At 44.4% G+C, this 19,938-nt stretch overlaps 1 protein-coding gene across 2 annotated transcripts in view; it reads left to right on the top strand.

The window, feature by feature from the left end:
- Positions 1 to 19,938, top strand: part of prkar1b (protein kinase, cAMP-dependent, regulatory, type I, beta) — a 312,635-nt gene that overhangs the window by 276,175 nt on the left and 16,522 nt on the right. For both annotated transcript variants that reach the window (XM_071394868.1, XM_071394869.1), the window contains one exon: positions 6,432 to 6,553. In XM_071394868.1, the coding sequence (XP_071250969.1) occupies positions 6,432 to 6,553 (122 nt within the window). The remainder of the gene's footprint in view (positions 1 to 6,431; positions 6,554 to 19,938) is intronic.

A 19,938-nucleotide genomic window follows, 5' to 3' on the forward strand; every position in this document is an offset into this window, starting at 1 on the left:
TATCTCTCTCTCTTTACAGTGTGTATGTGATGTGAATGTCTATCTCTCTCTCTTTACAGTGTGTATGTGATGTGAAGGTCTATCTCTCTCTTTACAGTGTGTATGTGATGTGAAGACCTATCTCTCTCTCTTTACAGTGTGTATGTGATGTGAATGTCTATCTCTCTCTCTTTACAGTGTGTATGTGATGTGAAGGTCTATCTCTCTCTCTTTACAGTGTGTATGTGATGTGAAGACCTATCTCTCTCTCTTTACAGTGTGTATGTGATGTGAAGACCTATCTCTCTCTCTTTACAGTGTGTATGTGATGTGAAGACCTATCTCTCTCTCTTTACAGTGTGTATGTGATGTGAAGACCTATCTCTCTCTCTTTACAGTGTGTATGTGATGTGAATGTCTATCTCTCTCTCTTTACAGTGTGTATGTGATGTGAAGGTCTATCTCTCTCTCTTTACAGTGTGTATGTGATGTGAGGGTCTATCTCTCTTCCTTTACAGTGTGTATGTGATGTGAGGGTCTATCTCTCTCCCTTTACAGTGTGTATGATGTGAGAACCTCTCTCTCTTTACAGTGTGTATGTGATGTGAGGGCCTATCTCTCTCTCTTTACAGTGTGTATGTGATGTGAAGACCTATCTCTCTCTCTTTACAGTGTGTATGTGATGTGAATGTCTATCTCTCTCTCTTTACAGTGTGTATGTGATGTGAAGGTCTATCTCTCTCTCTTTACAGTGTGTATGTGATGTGAGGGTCTATCTCTCTTCCTTTACAGTGTGTATGTGATGTGAGGGTCTATATCTCTCCCTTTACAGTGTGTATGATGTGAGAACCTCTCTCTCTCTTTACAGTGTGTATGTGATGTGAGGACCTCTCTCTCTCTTTACAGTGTGTATGTGATGTGAGGACCTCTCTCTCTCTTTACAGTGTGTATGTGATGTGAGGACCTCTCTCTCTCTTTACAGTGTGTATGTGATGTGAGGGTATATATCTCTCTCTTTACAATGTGTATGTGATGTGAGAACCTCTCTCTCTCTTTACAGTGTGTATGTGATGTGAGGGTATATCTCTCTCTCTTTACAATGTGAATGTGATGTGAAGACCTATCTCTCTCTCTTTACAGTGTGTATGTGATGTGAAAACCTATCTCTCTCTCTTTACAGTGTGTATGTGATGTGAGGACCTCTCTCTCTCTTTACAGTGTGTATGTGATGTGAAAACCTATCTCTCTCTCTTTACAGTGTGTATGTGATGTGAAAACCTATCTCTCTCTCTTTACAGTGTGTATGTGATGTGAGGACCTCTCTCTCTCTTTACAGTGTGTATGTGATGTGAGGACCTCTCTCTCTTTACAGTGTGTATGTGATGTGAAGACCTATCTCTCTCTCTTTACAGTGTGTATGTGATGTGAAGACCTATCTCTCTCTCTTTACAGTGTGTATGATGTGAGGGTCTATCTCTCTCTCTTTACAGTGTGTATGATGTGAGGGTCTATCTCTCTCTCTTTACAGTGTGTATGTGATGTGAGGACCTCTCTCTCTTTACAGTGTGTATGTGATGTGAAGACCTATCTCTCTCTCTCTTTACAGTGTGTATGATGTGAGGGTCTATCTCTCTCTCTTTACAGTGTGTATGATGTGAGGGTCTATCTCTCTCTCTTTACAGTGTGTATGATGTGAGGGTCTATCTCTCTCTCTTTACAGTGTGTATGTGATGTGAAGACCTATCTCTCTCTCTTTACAGTGTGTATGTGATGTGAGGGTCTATCTCTCTCTCTTTACAGTGTGTATGTGATGTGAGGGTCTATCTCTCTCTCTTTACAGTGTGTATGATGTGAGGACCTATCTCTCTCTCTTTACAGTGTGTATGTGATGTGAGGGTCTATCTCTCTCTCTTTACAGTGTGTATGTGATGTGAGGACCTATCTTTCTCGACCTACTTTCATCATACACTACATGACCAAAAGTATGTGGACACCTGCTCCTCAAACATCTCATTCCAAAATCATGGCCATTAATTTGGAGTTGGTCCCCCTTTGCTGCTATAACAGCCTCCACTCTTCTGGGAAGGCCTTCCACTAGATGTTGGAACATTGCTGCGGGAACTTGTTTCCATTCAGCCATGAACATTAGTTAGGTCGGGCATTGATGTTGGGCGATTAGGCCCGGCTCGCAGTCGGTGTTCCAATTCATCCCAAAGGTGTTCGATGGGGTTGAGGTCAGGGCTCTGTGCAGGCCAGTCAAGTTCCTCCACACCGATCTGGACAAAAAACATTTCTGTATGGATCTCGCTTTGTGCATGGGGGCATTGTCATGCTGAACAGGAAAGGGCCTTCCCCAAACCGTTGCCAAAAAGTTGGGAGCACAGAATCGTCTAGAATGTCATTCCCTTCACTGGAACTAAGGGGCCTGTAGCCCGAACCATGAAAAACAGCCCCAGACCATTATTCCTCACCCACCAAACTTTTACACTGCTCCAGATTTCAATGGACCAAGCTTTACACCATTGCAGCCGACGCTTGGCATTGCACATGGTGATCTTAGGCTTGTGTGCTGCTGCTCGGCCATGGAAACCCATTTCAGGAAGCTCCCGACGAAGGGTTCTTGTGTTGACGTTGCTTCCAGAGGCAGTTTGGAACTCGGTAGTGAGTGTTGCAACTGAGGACAGACCATTTTTGGGGGTGGTGTGGGTGTTTTACGTTGAGCATAGCCTGTGAAACTAGTGAGGTTTTTTGGCATAGCAATCAAAAGGAAGGGTTAGGGCTTATTATTGATTCACAATAATATGTATAATTGACCCTCCCCCCAACCCTGTTAAGAGGGGCACAGGGCAGTTTACCTTTTCTGACCTTGTTGCAGTGTGTGTGTTCACTCGCATGTGCGTGCATGCGTGCGTGCGTGCGTAGAGGACATGCCTCCTGTGTGGGGTTATTATCTGGCTGAGTAAACACACAGGGCCTCTCCTCCTCCTCCTCCTCAGCTCTATCCCCCTCTAACTCTCGTTTTCTTTGCCCCCATGTACCTCCTTTTACGGCCCCAACAAGGCCCGTATTCAAACACCGACTTCTCTCTTCAAACTTCTTTTCTTCCCTCTCTTTTCTCCTCCCTCCTTTGAGGAGGAAGGGAGGGAGGGAGCGAGGGAGGAAGGAAGGGAGCGAGGGAGGAAGGGATGGAGGCAGGAGTGTTTTTGTTTGTCTTTGAATTCAGCGATAGCCACGAAACTGGGTACAATCCCTTGATGTTGTTTGGGGTTAAAGGGGGAGAGAACAACATGCTCTCTGGTGGCAGACACACAGGCAGACACACACACACACACACACACACTCTGTCTCTCGGTCTTTCGTACCCAGACACACACACTCTCTCTCTCTCTTTCATACCCAGACACACACACTCTCTCTCTCTTTCTTACCCCCCCACACACACACACACACACACACACACACACACACACACACACACACACCCTCTCTCTCTTACTCAGACACACACACACACACTCTCTCTCTCTTTCTTACCCAGACACACACACACTCTCTCTTTCTTACCCAGACACACACACACACTCTCTCTTTCTCTTTCTTACCCAGACACACACACACACACACACACACACTCGCTCTCTAACTCTCTCACCCAGACACACACCCAATGACCAGTGTGCCCCCAGTGAAGGGGGTTAGTTAAGTGGGGTGAAGGCTCTGCAGAGTGTGAAATGTTGATACTGTGAGGAGACTGACAGAGACTGAGGTTCACATTACCACTGTGTTAGCTGTTAGTTACTTCAACATCTTCTAGAGGATCTCACTATGGCCTGGTGATACAACAGTCTAGAGCAGGGCTGTCTAACTCATTCCATGGAGAGCCTACTGTCTGCCGGTTTTAGTTTATTCCTTTCAATTAAGACCTAGACAATCAGGTGAGGGGAGTTCTTTAGTAATTAGTAAGCTTAACTCATCAATCAAGTACAAGGGAGGAGCGAAAACCTGCAGACTCTCGGTCCTCTGTGGAGTGAGTTTGACATGTGGTCTAGAGAGAGAGAGACACATCTAGACAGCGTTGCTCTAGAGCACACAAAAACGATACATACCTCTGCCTAAACATCAGCACCACATGTAACTTCCACAAAGCTGTGAACGAGCTGAGAGACAAGGCAAGAAGGGCCTTCTATGCCATCAAAAGGAGCATAAAATTTGACATACCAATTCGGGTCTGGCTAAAAATACTTGAATCAGTTATAGAACCCATTGCCCTTCATGGTTGTGAGGTCTGGAGGTCTGATCACCAACCAGGAATTCACAAAATGGGACAAACACCAAATATCTTCCATGTACAACTTAAAACACCAACTAATGCATACAGAGCAGAATTAGACCAATACCCACTAATTATCCAAATCCAGAAAAGAGACTTTCTATTCTACAACCACCTAAAAGGAAGCGATTTCCTAACAAAACACCTTCCCCTACAGAGAGATGAACCTGGAGAAGAGCCCCCTCAGCAAGCTGGTCCTGGGACTCTGTTCACAAACACAAACAGACCCCACAGAGCCCCAGGACAGCAACACAATTAGACCCAACCAAATCATGAGAAAACAAAAAGACTTGACACATTGGAAAGAATTAACAGAAAAACAGAGCAAACTAAAATGCTATTTGGCCCTAAACAGAGAGTACACAGTGGCAGAATACCTGACCACTGTGACTGACCCAAACTTAAGGAAAGCTTTGACTATGTACAGACTCAGTGAGCATAGCCTTGCTATTGAGAAGGGCCTCAACCTGGCTCTCAAGAGAAACAGGCTATGTGCACACTGCCCACAAGAATAGGTCAACCAGTGAAGAACAAACACCATTGTAAATACAACCCATATTTATTTTTATTTATTTTCCATTTTGTACTTTCACTATTTGCACATCGTTACAACACTGTGTATATATATATACATAATATGACATTTGAAATGTCTTTATTCTTTTGGAACTTTTGTGAGTGTAATGTTTACTGTTCATTTTTATTATTTATTTCACTTCTGTTTATTATCTGTTTATTATCTACTTCACTTGCTTTGGCAATGTTAACATGTGTTTGCCATGCCAATAACGCACACACACAACAAGCTCTCACAGGCCCACTGCAGCAGAATCAGACGCTTGTCCGTAGCCGTCAAATTTCAAAGGTTAAGTTTTGCCATTCATTCGGAATGGTTAAGTTGAGGGTTCAGTTTTGGGATAGGGATGGAGCCGCAGCTCACCCACACAACTCACATAACCCTTAACTTGAAACCTATGAATTGGATAATAATATTGGTGTTGGAGTTAAATGTAGTAAATGTGGTTGTCATTGATGGTTCACTATACTATATATGGCTGAATGTTGCCGTAATGTATTCAGCACTTCTCCAAGTATAAGACCTTTTTATAGCCAAGACCTGAAAATACCCTCACCTTCTAGAAATATCCACTCTGTTGAATCACTCCTTCAGAGCCCTGTGTAGCCTACTACTGAAATGCTACTGTACTGCTACACAGTATACAGACCCTGATGTGGTCATACAGTATGAATGGTAGCTGTTAGTCCTGTCTCTTTACTTGGAAAATGGGGGAGAGGAGGGAGGATGAGGGAGGGGGGAGAGGAGATGGAGAGGAGGGAGAGGAGGAGGAGGGGGGAGAGGAGGAGGAACGGGAGGGAGAGGAGGAGGAAGAGGGGTGGGGGAGAGGAGGTTGGAGATGGGAGGGAGGTAATGTCTCTTGCTGAGTGAGTGGATTAGTGTGAGGTCGGAAGGAGGGGAGCTGCCCCAATTACATATGAGTGTTTAAACAGGAGCCATTATCTACTGTGGCCAGTGCAGTGGGGGACGCTCACACACACACACACACACACACACACACACACACACACACACACACACACACTTATTCCCCAACACTGCTGCATAGGGACCAGTAGAAATCAGCACTGCCAGTGCCTTCCAATTTCCCCTCTGTCAATAAGCCAATTGGATATTTCCTATACTGTGTAGTCACCTACATTCTAACACTCAGCACCAATCATACTGGACACACAGTCTCCTCCCACAAAGTGTATTAAAGAGGTCATCTAATAGTCAGATCTTTGTGTGATGAAACCTCAACCCATTGACTGACTACAGTACACACTAACTCAATTATACATTGAGGGCCTGTCTCTCAACATAGGAGTGTGTGTGTGTGTGTGTGTGTGTGTGTGTGTGTGTGTGTGTGTGTGTGTGTGTGTGTGTGTGTGTGTGTGTGTGTGTGTGTGTGTGTGTGTGTGTGTGTGTGTGTGTGTGTGTGTGTGTGTGTGTGTGTGTGTGTGTGTGTGCGCATGTGTGCGTGCGTGCGAGCGCACGTGTATATGTTCGTATGGCCCAATATTATTGTTTGTCTCTGTTGTTGACCCTCTTGTCCCCCTGCAGAGTCTCTGGACAAGTGGGAGCGTCTGACTGTAGCTGATTCTCTGGAGCCGGTCCAGTTTGAGGACGGGGAGAAGATCGTGGTACAGGGAGACCCCGGAGATGACTTCTTCATCATCACAGAGGTACAGGAGTGTGTGTGTTTGTGTGTACGCATGTCTTTTCCGGTCGTCACTAGCTTCCACAGCCACAAAGTCATCAATATGGCTAAACCTCACCTATTTCTACAATGTATCTTCTTAAAATTAGATTTGAACCCTAACCTTAACCACACTGCTAACCTTATGCCTAACCTTCACATTAAAATAAAAATTAAAAAGCTAATTTCTGTAGCCAATTTTGACTTTGTGGCTGTAGAATCTGACTTTGTGGCTGTAGAATCTGACTTTGTGGCTGTAGAATCTGACTTTGTGGCTGTGGAATCTGACTTTGTGGCTGTGGAATCTGACGTTGTGGCTGTGGAATCTGACTTTGTGGCTGTAGAATCTGACTTTGTGGCTGTGGAATCTGACTTTGTGGCTGTGGAATCTGACTTTGTGGCTGTAGAATCTGACTTTGTGGCTGTGGAATCTGACTTTGTGGCTGTAGAATCTGACTCTGTGGCTGTAGAATCTGACTTTGTGGCTGTAGAATCTGACTTTGTGGCTGTGGAATCTGACTTTGTGGCTGTGGAATCTGACTTTGTGGCTGGAGAATCTGACTTTGTGGCTGTGGAATCTGACTTTGTGGCTGTAGAATCTGACTTTGTGGCTGTAGAATCTGACTTTGTGGCTGTGGAATCTGACTTTGTGTTTGTGGAATCTGACTTTGTTGCTGTGGAATCTGACTGTGGCTGTGGAATCTGACTTTGTGGCTGTGGAATCTGACTTTGTGGCTGTAGAATCTGACTTTGTGGCTGTGGAATCTGACTTTGTGGCTGTGGAATCTGACTTTGTGGCTGTGTCAGTGTTTATGATGTGTCAGCGTGTGTGTGTGTGATATGTCACTGTGTCAGTGTGTGTGATGTGTCAGTGTGTGTGATGTGTCAGTGTGTGATGTGTCGGTGTGTGTGATGTGTCACTGTGTCAGTGTGTGTGATGTGTCAGTGTGTGTGATGTGTCAGTGTGTGTGATGTGTCAGTGTGTCAGTGTGATGTGTCAGTATGTGTGATGTGTCAGTGTGTGTCAGTGTGTCAGTGTGATGTGTGTGTGATGTGTCAGTGTGATGTGTCAGTGTGTCAGTGTGATGTGCTCTTTGTATATCTGTGGTTACGTGTGTATCAACGTCTATGATAGAAGTCCAGTGTCTTGTTGCTGTATATCAATACTTCCTCTTGCCTGAGGTCGATGACAACTGTGGGCCCAGGTCAAATACGTGTCATCAGCTGGGGACCCTGGCAGGGCAATGTATGTGTCATTATCCCGAGACGTAGACGGCGCTTAGTTTGAGATCAGAACTGATTACATCCTTATTGGCTCCAGGAGACAGACGACGTGGCGTTGTGAGGTGTGTGTGTTTGTGTGCGTGGTGCATGCGTGTGTTCTGAGGGAGAGTGAATGAGTGGGGGGTTTGGGAGAAGGGGGCTGGTCACACTGCTAGCTTTGTGGTTGTGTGGAGCAGGGCCCCTTAGAGCAGGCCCCCCCACCTGACAGCCAGTCAGTCAGCCTAACACACTTTTGATTAACTCCATTGTTTACAAGGGGTTCCACCAGGGTCAAGCCAAGAGGGCCAGTGTGTGTGAGGGGGGTCGTCTGTCGTTTTTTTGGTCTGTTGTTTTCACCTCCTGTTTCTCATCCTTTCACAACCCTCAGCTCCTGTTTAAACTTGGCTTGCTCTCATTCCTTTCCTCTCTCCCTCTCTCCTTCTCATCTCTCTTTCCCCCTCTCTCTCTCCCTCTCCTTCTCTCTCTACCTCTTAGTCTCTCTTTCTCTACCTCTCTCTTCCTTACGCTCTCTCTCTCTACCCCTCCAAACCTCTCTCTCCATCTCTACCCTTCTCACTCTACCTCCTCTCTCTCTCTTTTACCCCCTATTCCCCCTTCCCCTCTCTCTTTCTCTCTCAGTCCTAACAATAGCCCCAGTGATTGGTAGCTAGCTAGCATGGAGCTCTGTGAGCCAAGCCCCAGTAAGGCGCAGCTGAGACTGGAGGACTGGAGGGGTATTATCAGGCTGCTGAGTGAAGTATCCCTCCTTTTGGCTCTCTCTCCATCTCCACCTGCCCCAATGAGCCTGCAGCACTGGAGCCACAGCCCTCCCTCTCTACCTCCTTCCTTCCCTCACTTTCTACATTCCTCTCCCATCCTCTCTAGTCTGGAAAGCAACTGCATTGACTGTTCTGTCCTCTCCCTGTTTCTAGATCGACTGTTCTGTCCTCTCCTCGTTTCTAGATCGACTGTGCTGTCCTCTCCTCGTTTCTAGATCAACTGTGCTGTCCTCTCCTCGTTTCTAGATCGACTGTTCTGTCCTCTCCCTGTTTCTAGATCGACTGTGCTGTCCTCTCCCTGTTTCTAGATCGACTGTGCTGTCCTCTCCTCGTTTCTAGATCGACTGTGCTGTCCTCTCCTCGTTTCTAGATCAACTGTGCTGTCCTCTCCTCGTTTCTAGATCGACTGTTCTGTCCTCTCCCTGTTTCTAGATCGACTGTTCTGTCCTCTCCCTGTTTCTAGATCGACTGTTTTTGCAGAGAGAGAGAGAGAGAGCTTGTCTGACTCTGGACTTCCCCTCCAGCGGGCCCTCAGCCCAGTCAGTCCATTCCTCTGTCCCCCTGGGTATTCTCTGGTCCCTGTGTGTCTCTGACAGATCAGGACCCCACTGAGAACATGGCCCTTTTTAAACGGGAACAGGCATCTGGTGTCATTTCTAAAGCCCCAGGAAAAGAATAGAGGAAATTTCCCATTGAAAGCCGAAAAACCCTGTATTTCTCACTGGTTTAATTTCAGAGGGACATCCAGGCCTCCTGTCTTTTATATCATCTGTCTGAGTCACTCTTTCATTCCTTTCTCATGGGTGACAGCATGGGTATCCCATGTCAGGGTGTCCGCGGGTCCTTAAAGAGTCTTAAAAACGATTCAATTCATTTATCTGATTTAAAGGCCTTAATAAGTCTTAAAATGTCTTAAATTAAGTTTGAAAAGGTTTCAGTTAGATTATTAAAAAATTATGAATATTTTAAATTTCGGTTTCAATATTTATTTATTTACTTTAAATGCGTTATGCACTATGTCGGTTGTAATGCTGTAACAACACAGAATAAAACAATTAATAGAAGTCCAATGAAGGTACTGACTGCCCATTACTGCTTATCACTTATTAACCACCATTTATTCACATTACTTAAAAATATTTCAGTTGTGTATATTACATTTGTTTATTTGATGACTTTATTATTTCATTCCAAGTCATCTCATCTCTATAGAGCTGCTGTCAATGCTGACTGTCAAAATCACTATCTCAGTAGTTGTCACGCCCTGACCATAGAGAGCCCTCGTGGTTCTCTATGGTGTTTTAGGTCAGGGCGTGACTAGGGGGTGTTCTAGTCTTTCATTTCTATGTTGGTGTGAGTATGGTTCCCAATTGGAGGCAGCTGATGATCGTTGCCTCTAATTGGGGATCATACTTAGTGTGCTCCTTTTCCCACCTGCGTTTGTGGGATATTGTTTTGTCTAGTGCTATGTGTGCTACGAACTGCACGTTTGTTTATTTATTTGTTTGAAGTTTCACCTCAATAATATGTGGAACGCTACACACGCTGCACCTTGGTCTACTTATTTATTAAACGACGGACGTGACAGAAGTTCAAAGTAAAATACTTCAAAGTAAATAAGGCATAGGTTATGACTGCTAAATACCAACTATCAATCACTTAGATCATGTATTTTCAGGTAGCGATACCTCTCGAAGCAACTGCTCTCTGTGTTTCCCCTCTTGATCATGAAGTTTTCTGTCTCTTATGTAGCAGGCGTAAAAGAAACACAGACCGGACAAGTAGTCACGCAATGGATTATGGTAATTGTAGTTAATTATCATGTTTTCTGCACTAAACTATGTAGAACATTGGTCTGTTGGAAACTACAATTCCCTACTACATCACACAGTTTGGGCATGATCTGATTAACTCTAGAGAATTGTATTTATTTATTTTTATTTAACTAGGCAAGTCAGTTAAGAACAGATTCTTATTTACAATGACAGCCTGGGAACAGTTGGTTAACTGCCTTGTTCAGGGAAACGACAGATTTTTACCTTATCAGCTCGGGGATATGATCTAGCAACCTTTTGGTTACTGGCCCAATGCTCTAACCACTAGGCTACCTGCCTCTTACCACTAGGCTACCTGCCTCTAACCACTAGGCTACCTGTCTCTAACCACTAGGCTATCTGCCTCTAACCACTAGGCTACCTGCCTCTAACCACTAGGCTACCTGTCTCTAACCATTAGGCTACCTGTATCTAACCATTAGGCTACCTGCCTCTAACCATTAGGCTACCTGCCTCTAACCACTAGGCTACCTGTCTCTAACCACTAGGCTACCTGTCTCTAACCACTAGGCTACCTGCCTCTAACCACTAGGCTACCTGCGTCTAACCACTAGGCTACCTGTCTCTAACCATTAGGCTACCTGTCTCTAACCATTAGGCTACCTGCCTCTAACCACTAGGCTACCTGCGTCTAACCACTAGGCTACCTGCGTCTAACCACTAGGCTACCTGCCTCTAACCACTAGGCTACCGGCCTCTAACCACTAGGCTACCTGCCTCTAACCACTAGGCTACCTGCCTCTAACCACTAGGCTTCATGCCTCTAACCACTAGGCTACCTGCCTCTAACCACTAGGCTACCTGCCTCTAACCACTAGGCTACCTGCCTCTAACCACTAGGCTACCTGCCTCTAACCACTAGGCTACCTGTCTCTAACCACTAAGCTACCTGCCTCTAACCACTAGGCTACCTGCGTCTAACCACTAGGCTACCTGCCTCGAACCACTAGGCTCCCTGCCTCTAACCACTAGGCTACCTGTCTCGAACCACTAGGATACCTGTCGCCCCACAGAGAAACTGCAGGTCAATGTGCACATTGAGCTAACAGAAAAAAAACTATCTGAAATGGAATTTAAATAATTGAACCAATGTCAGTCAGTGACATTTTGGTTAGTTTCTCAGAACTAGTAATTGAGATGCTCCAGCAGAATGGAGCAGTGAAGACATCAAGTAGTCTATATAGGCCTGTACTGTTAGATCAATTCCATGGCTATCTAGCAGTAAATATAATATTTACAGTTGGCAATCTAGCTAATGTGTTTTGAGTTCCCACTTCCTCAGGTGCTAAATGATGTAGCATAGGCATAGCACACAACAAAACATAGAAGGCAAATTAATCTCTTAAGAGCCAAACACATTATTCTGAATCCTATTTTGACATGGTGCAAATCATAATATCCATAATGCATTTCCTGAATATATCAGATGAAATAGCTAACTTGTTTCATGTCTTACTTGGCACTGGAAAAAGACAGTGTAGAGGCCTCCTGCTTAGCTACCTTGCTTCAAAGTATAGCCATTTGATACCTGATTCACTGAATGTAAAGTAAAATACACAGCACTGTTACTGTATAAAACACATGTGGTCAACTCTCCATCTGAAGAGCTAGGTCATTGGGTGTGCAGGCATTTCATCCAGCCCTGCTACAGCACACCTGAGTCAGCTTAACAAGGTTCTGTTGTTGCCTGTTGAGCAGCTGATTGGTATGGTATTGAGCATCATGATTACAGAGTTTGTGATCTAGCTATTGATTAATCCATTGGGGTTGTCTTTTTATTTTATTTTTATTCCATCTTTATTTAACCAGGTAGGCTGGTTGAGAACAAGTTCTCATTTACAACTGCGACCTGGCCAAGATAAAGCATAGCAATTCGACACATACAACAACACAGAGTTACACATGGAATAAACAAACATACAGTCAATAATACAGTAGAAAAATCTATATACAGCATGTACAAATGAGGTAGGATAAGAGAGGTAAGGCAATAAATAGGCCATGGTGGCAAAGTAATTACAATATAGCAATTAAACACTGGTATGGTAGGATGTGCAGAAGATGAATCTGCAAGTCGAGATACTCGGGTGCAAAGGAGCAAGATAACTAAATAAATACAGTATGGGGATGAGGTAGATTGGAAGGGCTATTTACAGATGAGCAGGTGCAGTTAATATGGGAATCCCATGCTTCAGCCATCAATAGCCTAGCCACTATGCTACTACAACGGTAAGGCTATAGGACTATACTTATTGATAAAATAGCACACCTGCCTAATATGAGCTAGGCTATAGCCTTTGGTGAAAGAGCCAACCCTAAAAATACTACTTTTTACCAACATGGGCTCATTTCTGGAGAGGAATATTGGCAGGTGTGTGGTGCTCGCAGACCTCAAAATTGGTATTAAATTGAATTCCAATTGGCATTAAAAAGCCTTAAATACCTGATACCTGCATGTTTTACAATCAATATCTTTCTGTATTACAGTACTGTTCTGTATATTTATCCCGACCTACTTCTTTTTTGATCTCTCTCTCTCTCTCTCTCTCTCTCTCTCTCTCTCTCTCTCTCTCTCTCTGGAGTCGTCAGTATCTCTATATATTTTATATTTATCCATCAATCTCTTCTTCTTCTCTCTCTCTTTCTCGCTCTCCCTCTCCCTCTCTTGCTCCCTCCCTGGAGGCTGGCTCTCCTGACCCTGTGTGAAACTCAGCAGAGCCACATTCCACCAGACAACCGCCCTGCTCTGGGAAAGTCAGACCCAGCCACAGAGAGAGAGAGAGAGAGAGAGAGAGGGGGAGAGAGGGAGAGGAAAGGAGGGATGAGCTAAGGAGCAAGAGGGAGAGATGGAAGACAGAGGAGAGGCTGAGGGGTTGGGGGGTATACCACATCATATCTTGACGTTGTTGTTGCAACCTATCATTTGTCATACTTTCATCTCATCCCTTAGTTTTTTCTCACCGATGCTTAGGTAAGCCCTGACAACTATCCCTGCTTCATTTGAAAAAGTCCTCTCATCCTTCTCTCTCTCTCTCCCCCTCTTTCTCTACCTCCTTTCCTCTCTTTCTCTCTCTCTCTCTCGCTCTTCCTCCCTTTCCCTTCTTCTCTTTCTCTCTCTTTCTGTGGTCTCTCTCTCTGCCAAAAGACAAACCCATAATCACTAATTATATGGTGCGTATGAGGGATTAAAAAAACATGTGGAATAAAGAGATCACTTTCTTTTCACGCACCCCAGAGGAGAGGAGAGAGGGAATAGGGCCTTAATGAAAAGTGGCGTGTTTACATTTCTTCTCACACTGTAAATACACAGACTGTCAGGCGGTTGCCGTGAAGAAGACTACGCCTCACAAAAGGATAGGAGGGGTGTAGACGCCTCTCACTGTTCAGGGGTGTATCCTCATATCCTATTAGCTATAAAATTAGCCGCTACACATTAACAAAAAAAATAATAATTAATACGGGATCTGTCAGCAGAATGTATATTTTATTAAAGGGATACTTCAGGATTTTGGCTATGAAGCCCTTTATCTACTTCTCCAGAGTCAGATGAACTCATATAATGTTTATGTTTCTGCGTGCAGTATGAAGGAAGTTGCTAACTAGCGTTAGCGCAATGATTGGAAGTCTATGGTAACTGCTAGCATGCTAGTAGATACCATAGACTTCCAGTCATTGCACTAATGCTTGTTAGCATAGTGTACGACAGTATGAGTCATAATACCCATAAAACCTAGCGGTCAAACAGGGAAATGGTTCCAATCGTTTTTTCCACCATTCCCATAGGGGTTTTTAGAGACACTTAAAATAAGGTATGTTTCATGTAGGCTTACCCTGGCGTGACATTTTGATTACCTTGTAAATCTTTCCCAGACAAGGTGACTTATCAATATATTTGCCTTTATAAACTCCTAATAAATGAAATGCTAATTAGCTGCTAATGTGGCTATCATAAAGAACTACAAATGCCATGATGATCTGGACGAGACTGCCAAATCGAGGCAAAGGTAAAAATCTCTTGATTAACTATCTAATGTTAGCTAATAATAGTAATAAATAAGCCTACACGAAACACAGCCCTTATTTTAAGTATTTCTAAAATCCCCTATGAATAGAAAAACGATTGGAACCATTTCCCTGTTTGACCGCTAGGTTTTATGGGTATTATGACACCTCCACTGTGGGCTGGCAAACTACCTCTAACTTCCTTCATACTGGATTCAGAGGCGTAAACTGGTATCCATGAGTTCATCTGACTCTGGGGAAGTAGATAAAGCACCTCATTGCCAAAATCACAAAGTATCCCTTTAACAAAAGGTAAACAAATACGTTTGCTTTACAGAACCTTTTTTTGTTGCAGTTTTACAGCAAATTTCCTGCAATTTGACACAATTTGCCATTATGTCATGTTAATATGATATCTGAATAAGAGTGACTAACAAAATCAATGTTGCCCCCCTGGAGGTCAGTACCCCTGGGCACGTGCCCGGTCGGTAATTCGGCCATGATTACTACAAGTTTAGATAGCTGACTAGACTGACTAGACTAATTTACCAATCTAATAAAGGTAGACTCAGAGAAATGACATTGCCACGAGCAGCACTGCAGATATTGAGATGAGCGAGATGCAAGACACACACAGTATCTGCACATTTGCACTGATTCGCTTCACACTGTTCACAGTCTTCCTTTGTCTTCCTTCCTCATAGCAGCAGCAGCAGCTACCATCATATCATATGGTTATTTGTCTTCCTTCCTCATAGCAGCAGCAGCAGCTACCATCATATCATATGGTTATTTGTCTTCCTTCCTCATAGCAGCAGCAGCAGCTACCATCATATCATATGGTTATTTGTCTTCCTTCCTCATAGCAGCAGCTACCATCATGTCATATGGTTATTTGTCTTCCTTCCTCATAGCAGCAGCAGCAGCTACCATCATGTCATATGGTTATTTGTCTTCCTCATAGCAGCAGCAGCTACCATCATGTCATATGGTTATTTGTCTTCCTCATAGCAGCAGCAGCTACCATCATATCATATGGTTATTTGTCTTCCTTCCTCATAGCAGCAGCAGCTACCATCATATCATATGGTTATTTGTCTTCCTTCTTCATAGCAGCAGCAGCAGCTACCATCATATCATATGGTTATTTGTCTTCCTTCCTCATAGCAGCAGCAGCTACCATCATGTCATATGGTTATTTGTCTTCCTTCCTCATAGCAGCAGCAGCAGCTACCATCATATCATATGGTTATTTGTCTTCCTTCCTCATAGCAGCAGCAGCTACCATCATATCATATGGTTATTTGTCGTCCTTCCTCATAGCAGCAGCAGCAGCTACCATCATATCATATGGTTATTTGTCTTCCTTCCTCATAGCAGCAGCAGCTACCATCATATCATATGGTTATTTGTCGTCCTTCCTCATAGCAGCAGCAGCAGCTACCATCATATCATATGGTTATTTGTCGTCCTTCCTCATAGCAGCAGCAGCTACCATCATATCATATGGTTATTTGTCTTCCTTCCTCATAGCAGCAGCAGCAGCTACCATCATATCATATGGTTATTTGTCTTCCCTCCTCATAGCAGCAGCAGCTACCATCATATCATACGGTTATTTGTCTTCCTTCCTCATAGCAGCAGCAGCAGCAGCTACCATCATGTCATATGGTTATTTGTCTTCCTTCCTCATAGCAGCAGCAGCAGCTACCATCATATCATATGGTTATTTGTCTTCCTTCCTCATAGCAGCAGCAGCTACCATCATATCATATGGTTATTTGTCTTCCTTCTTCATAGCAGCAGCAGCAGCTACCATCATATCATATGGTTATTTGTCTTCCTTCCTCATAGCAGCAGCAGCTACCATCATGTCATATGGTTATTTGTCTTCCTTCCTCATAGCAGCAGCAGCAGCTACCATCATATCATATGGTTATTTGTCTTCCTTCCTCATAGCAGCAGCAGCAGCTACCATTACATTTACATTTACATTTAAGTCATTTAGCAGACGCTCTTATCCAGAGCGACTTACAAATTGGTGCATTCACCTTATGATATCCAGTGGAACAACCACTTTACAATAGTGCATCTAACTCTTTTAAGGGGGGGGGGTTAGAAGGATTACTTTATCCTATCCTAGGTATTCCTTAAAGAGGTGGGGTTTCAGGTGTCTCCGGAAGGTGGTGATTGACTCCGCTGACCTGGCGTCGTGAGGGAGTTTGTTCCACCATTGGGGTGCCAGAGCAGCGAACAGTTTTGACTGGGCTGAGCGGGAACTGTACTTCCTCAGAGGTAGGGAGGCGAGCAGGCCAGAGGTGGATGAACGCAGTGCCCTTGTTTGGGTGTAGGGCCTGATCAGAGCCTGAAGGTACGGAGGTGCCGTTCCCCTCACAGCTCCGTAGGCAAGCACCATGGTCTTGTAGCGGATGCGAGCTTCAACTGGAAGCCAGTGGAGAGAGCGGAGGAGCGGGGTGACGTGAGAGAACTTGGGAAAGTTGAACACCAGACGGGCTGCGGCGTTCTGGATGAGTTGTAGGGGTTTAATGGCACAGGCAGGGAGCCCAGCCAACAGCGAGTTGCAGTAATCCAGACGGGAGATGACAAGTGCCTGGATTAGGACCTGCGCCGCTTCCTGCGTGAGGCAGGGTCGTACTCTGCGAATGTTGTAGAGCATGAACCTACAGGAACGGGTCACCGCCTTGATGTTAGTTGAGAACGACAGGGTGTTGTCCAGGATCACGCCAAGGTTCTTAGCACTCTGGGAGGAGGACACAATGGAGTTGTCAACCGTGATGGCGAGATCATGGAACGGGCAGTCCTTCCCCGGGAGGAAGAGCAGCTCCGTCTTGCCGAGGTTCAGCTTGAGGTGGTGATCCGTCATCCACACTGATATGTCTGCCAGACATGCAGAGATGCGATTCACCACCTGGTTATCAGAGGGGGGAAAGGAGAAGATTAATTGTGTGTCGTCTGCATAGCAATGATAGGAGAGACCATGTGAGGATATGACAGAGCCAAGTGACTTGGTGTATAGCGAGAATAGGAGAGGGCCTAGAACAGAGCCCTGGGGGACACCAGTGGTGAGAGCACGTGGTGCGGAGACAGATTCTCGCCACGCCACCTGGTAGGAGCGACCTGTCAGGTAGATATGGTTATTTGTCTTCCTTCCTCATAGCAGCAGCAGCAGCTACCATCATATCATATGGTTATTTGTCTTCCTTCCTCATAGCAGCAGCAGCTACCATCATGTCATATGGTTATTTGTCTTCCTTCCTCATAGCAGCAGCTACCATCATATCATATGGTTATTTGTCTTCCTTCCTCATAGCAGCAGCAGCAGCAGCTACCATCATATCATATGGTTATTTGTCTTCCTTCCTCATAGCAGCAGCAGCTACCATCATATCATATGGTTATTTGTCTTCCTTCCTCATAGCAGCAGCAGCTACCATCATGTCATATGGTTATTTGTCTTCCTTCCTCATAGCAGCAGCAGCAGCTACCATCATATCATATGGTTATTTGTCTTCCTTCCTCATAGCAGCAGCAGCAGCTACCATCATATCATATGGTTATTTGTCTTCCTTCCTCATAGCAGCAGCAGCTACCATCATATCATATGGTTATTTGTCTTCCTTCCTCATAGCAGCAGCAGCTACCATCATATCATATGGTTATTTGTCTTCCTTCCTCATAGCAGCAGCAGCTACCATCATGTCATATGGTTATTTGTCTTCCTCATAGCAGCAGCAGCTACCATCATATCATATGGTTATTTGTCTTCCTTCCTCATAGCAGCAGCAGCAGCTACCATCATATCATATGGTTATTTGTCTTCCTTCCTCATAGCAGCAGCAGCTACCATCGTATCATATGGTTATTTGTCTTCCTTCCTCATAGCAGCAGCTACCATCATATCATATGGTTATTTGTCTTCCTTCCTCATAGCAGCAGCAGCAGCTACCATCATATCATATGGTTATTTGTCTTCCTTCCTCATAGCAGCAGCAGCTACCATCATATCATATGGTTATTTGTCTTCCTTCCTCATAGCAGCAGCAGCTACCATCATGTCATATGGTTATTTGTCTTCCTTCCTCATAGCAGCAGCAGCTACCATCATATCATATGGTTATTTGTCTTCCTTCCTCATAGCAGCAGCAGCTACCATCATATCATATGGTTATTTGTCTTCCTTCCTCATAGCAGCAGCAGCTACCATCATATCATATGGTTATTTGTCTTCCTTCCTCATAGCAGCAGCAGCTACCATCATATCATATGGTTATTTGTCTTCCTTCCTCATAGCAGCAGCAGCAGCTACCATCATATCATATGGTTATTTGTCTTCCTTCCTCATAGCAGCAGCAGCTACCATCATGTCATATGGTTATTTGTCTTCCTTCTTCATAGCAGCAGCAGCAGCTACCATCATATCATATGGTTATTTGTCTTCCTTCCTCATAGCAGCAGCAGCTACCATCATATCATATGGTTATTTGTCTTCCTTCCTCATAGCAGCAGCTACCATCATATCATATGGTTATTTGTCTTCCTTCCTCATAGCAGCAGCAGCTACCATCATGTCATATGGTTATTTGTCTTCCTTCCTCATAGCAGCAGCAGCAGCTACCATCATATCATATGGTTATTTGTCTTCCTTCCTCATAGCAGCAGCAGCAGCTACCATCATATCATATGGTTATTTGTCTTCCTTCCTCATAGCAGCAGCTACCATCATATCATATGGTTATTTGTCTTCCTTCCTCATAGCAGCAGCAGCTACCATCATGTCATATGGTTATTTGTCTTCCTTCCTCATAGCAGCAGCAGCAGCTACCATCATATCATATGGTTATTTGTCTTCCTTCCTCATAGCAGCAGCAGCTACCATCATATCATATGGTTATTTGTCTTCCTTCCTCATAGCAGCAGCAGCAGCTACCATCATATCATATGGTTATTTGTCTTCCTTCTTCATAGCAGCAGCAGCAGCTACCATCATGTCATATGGTTATTTGTCTTCCTTCCTCATAGCAGCAGCAGCAGCAGCTACCATCATATCATATGGTTATTTGTCTTCCTTCCTCATAGCAGCAGCTACCATCATATCATATGGTTATTTGTCTTCCTTCCTCATAGCAGCAGCAGCAGCTACCATCATATCATATGGTTATTTGTCTTCCTTCCTCATAGCAGCAGCAGCAGCTACCATCATATCATATGGTTATTTGTCTTCCTTCCTCATAGCAGCAGCAGCTACCATCATGTCATATGGTTATTTGTCTTCCTTCCTCATAGCAGCAGCAGCAGCTACCATCATATCATATGGTTATTTGTCTTCCTTCCTCATAGCAGCAGCAGCTACCATCATGTCATATGGTTATTTGTCTTCCTTCCTCATAGCAGCAGCAGCAGCTACCATCATATCATATGGTTATTTGTCTTCCTTCCTCATAGCAGCAGCAGCTACCATCATATCATATGGT

This window comes from Salvelinus alpinus, chromosome 1 (genome assembly GCF_045679555.1).
Source record: "Salvelinus alpinus chromosome 1, SLU_Salpinus.1, whole genome shotgun sequence".
NCBI lineage: Eukaryota > Metazoa > Chordata > Actinopteri > Salmoniformes > Salmonidae > Salvelinus > Salvelinus alpinus.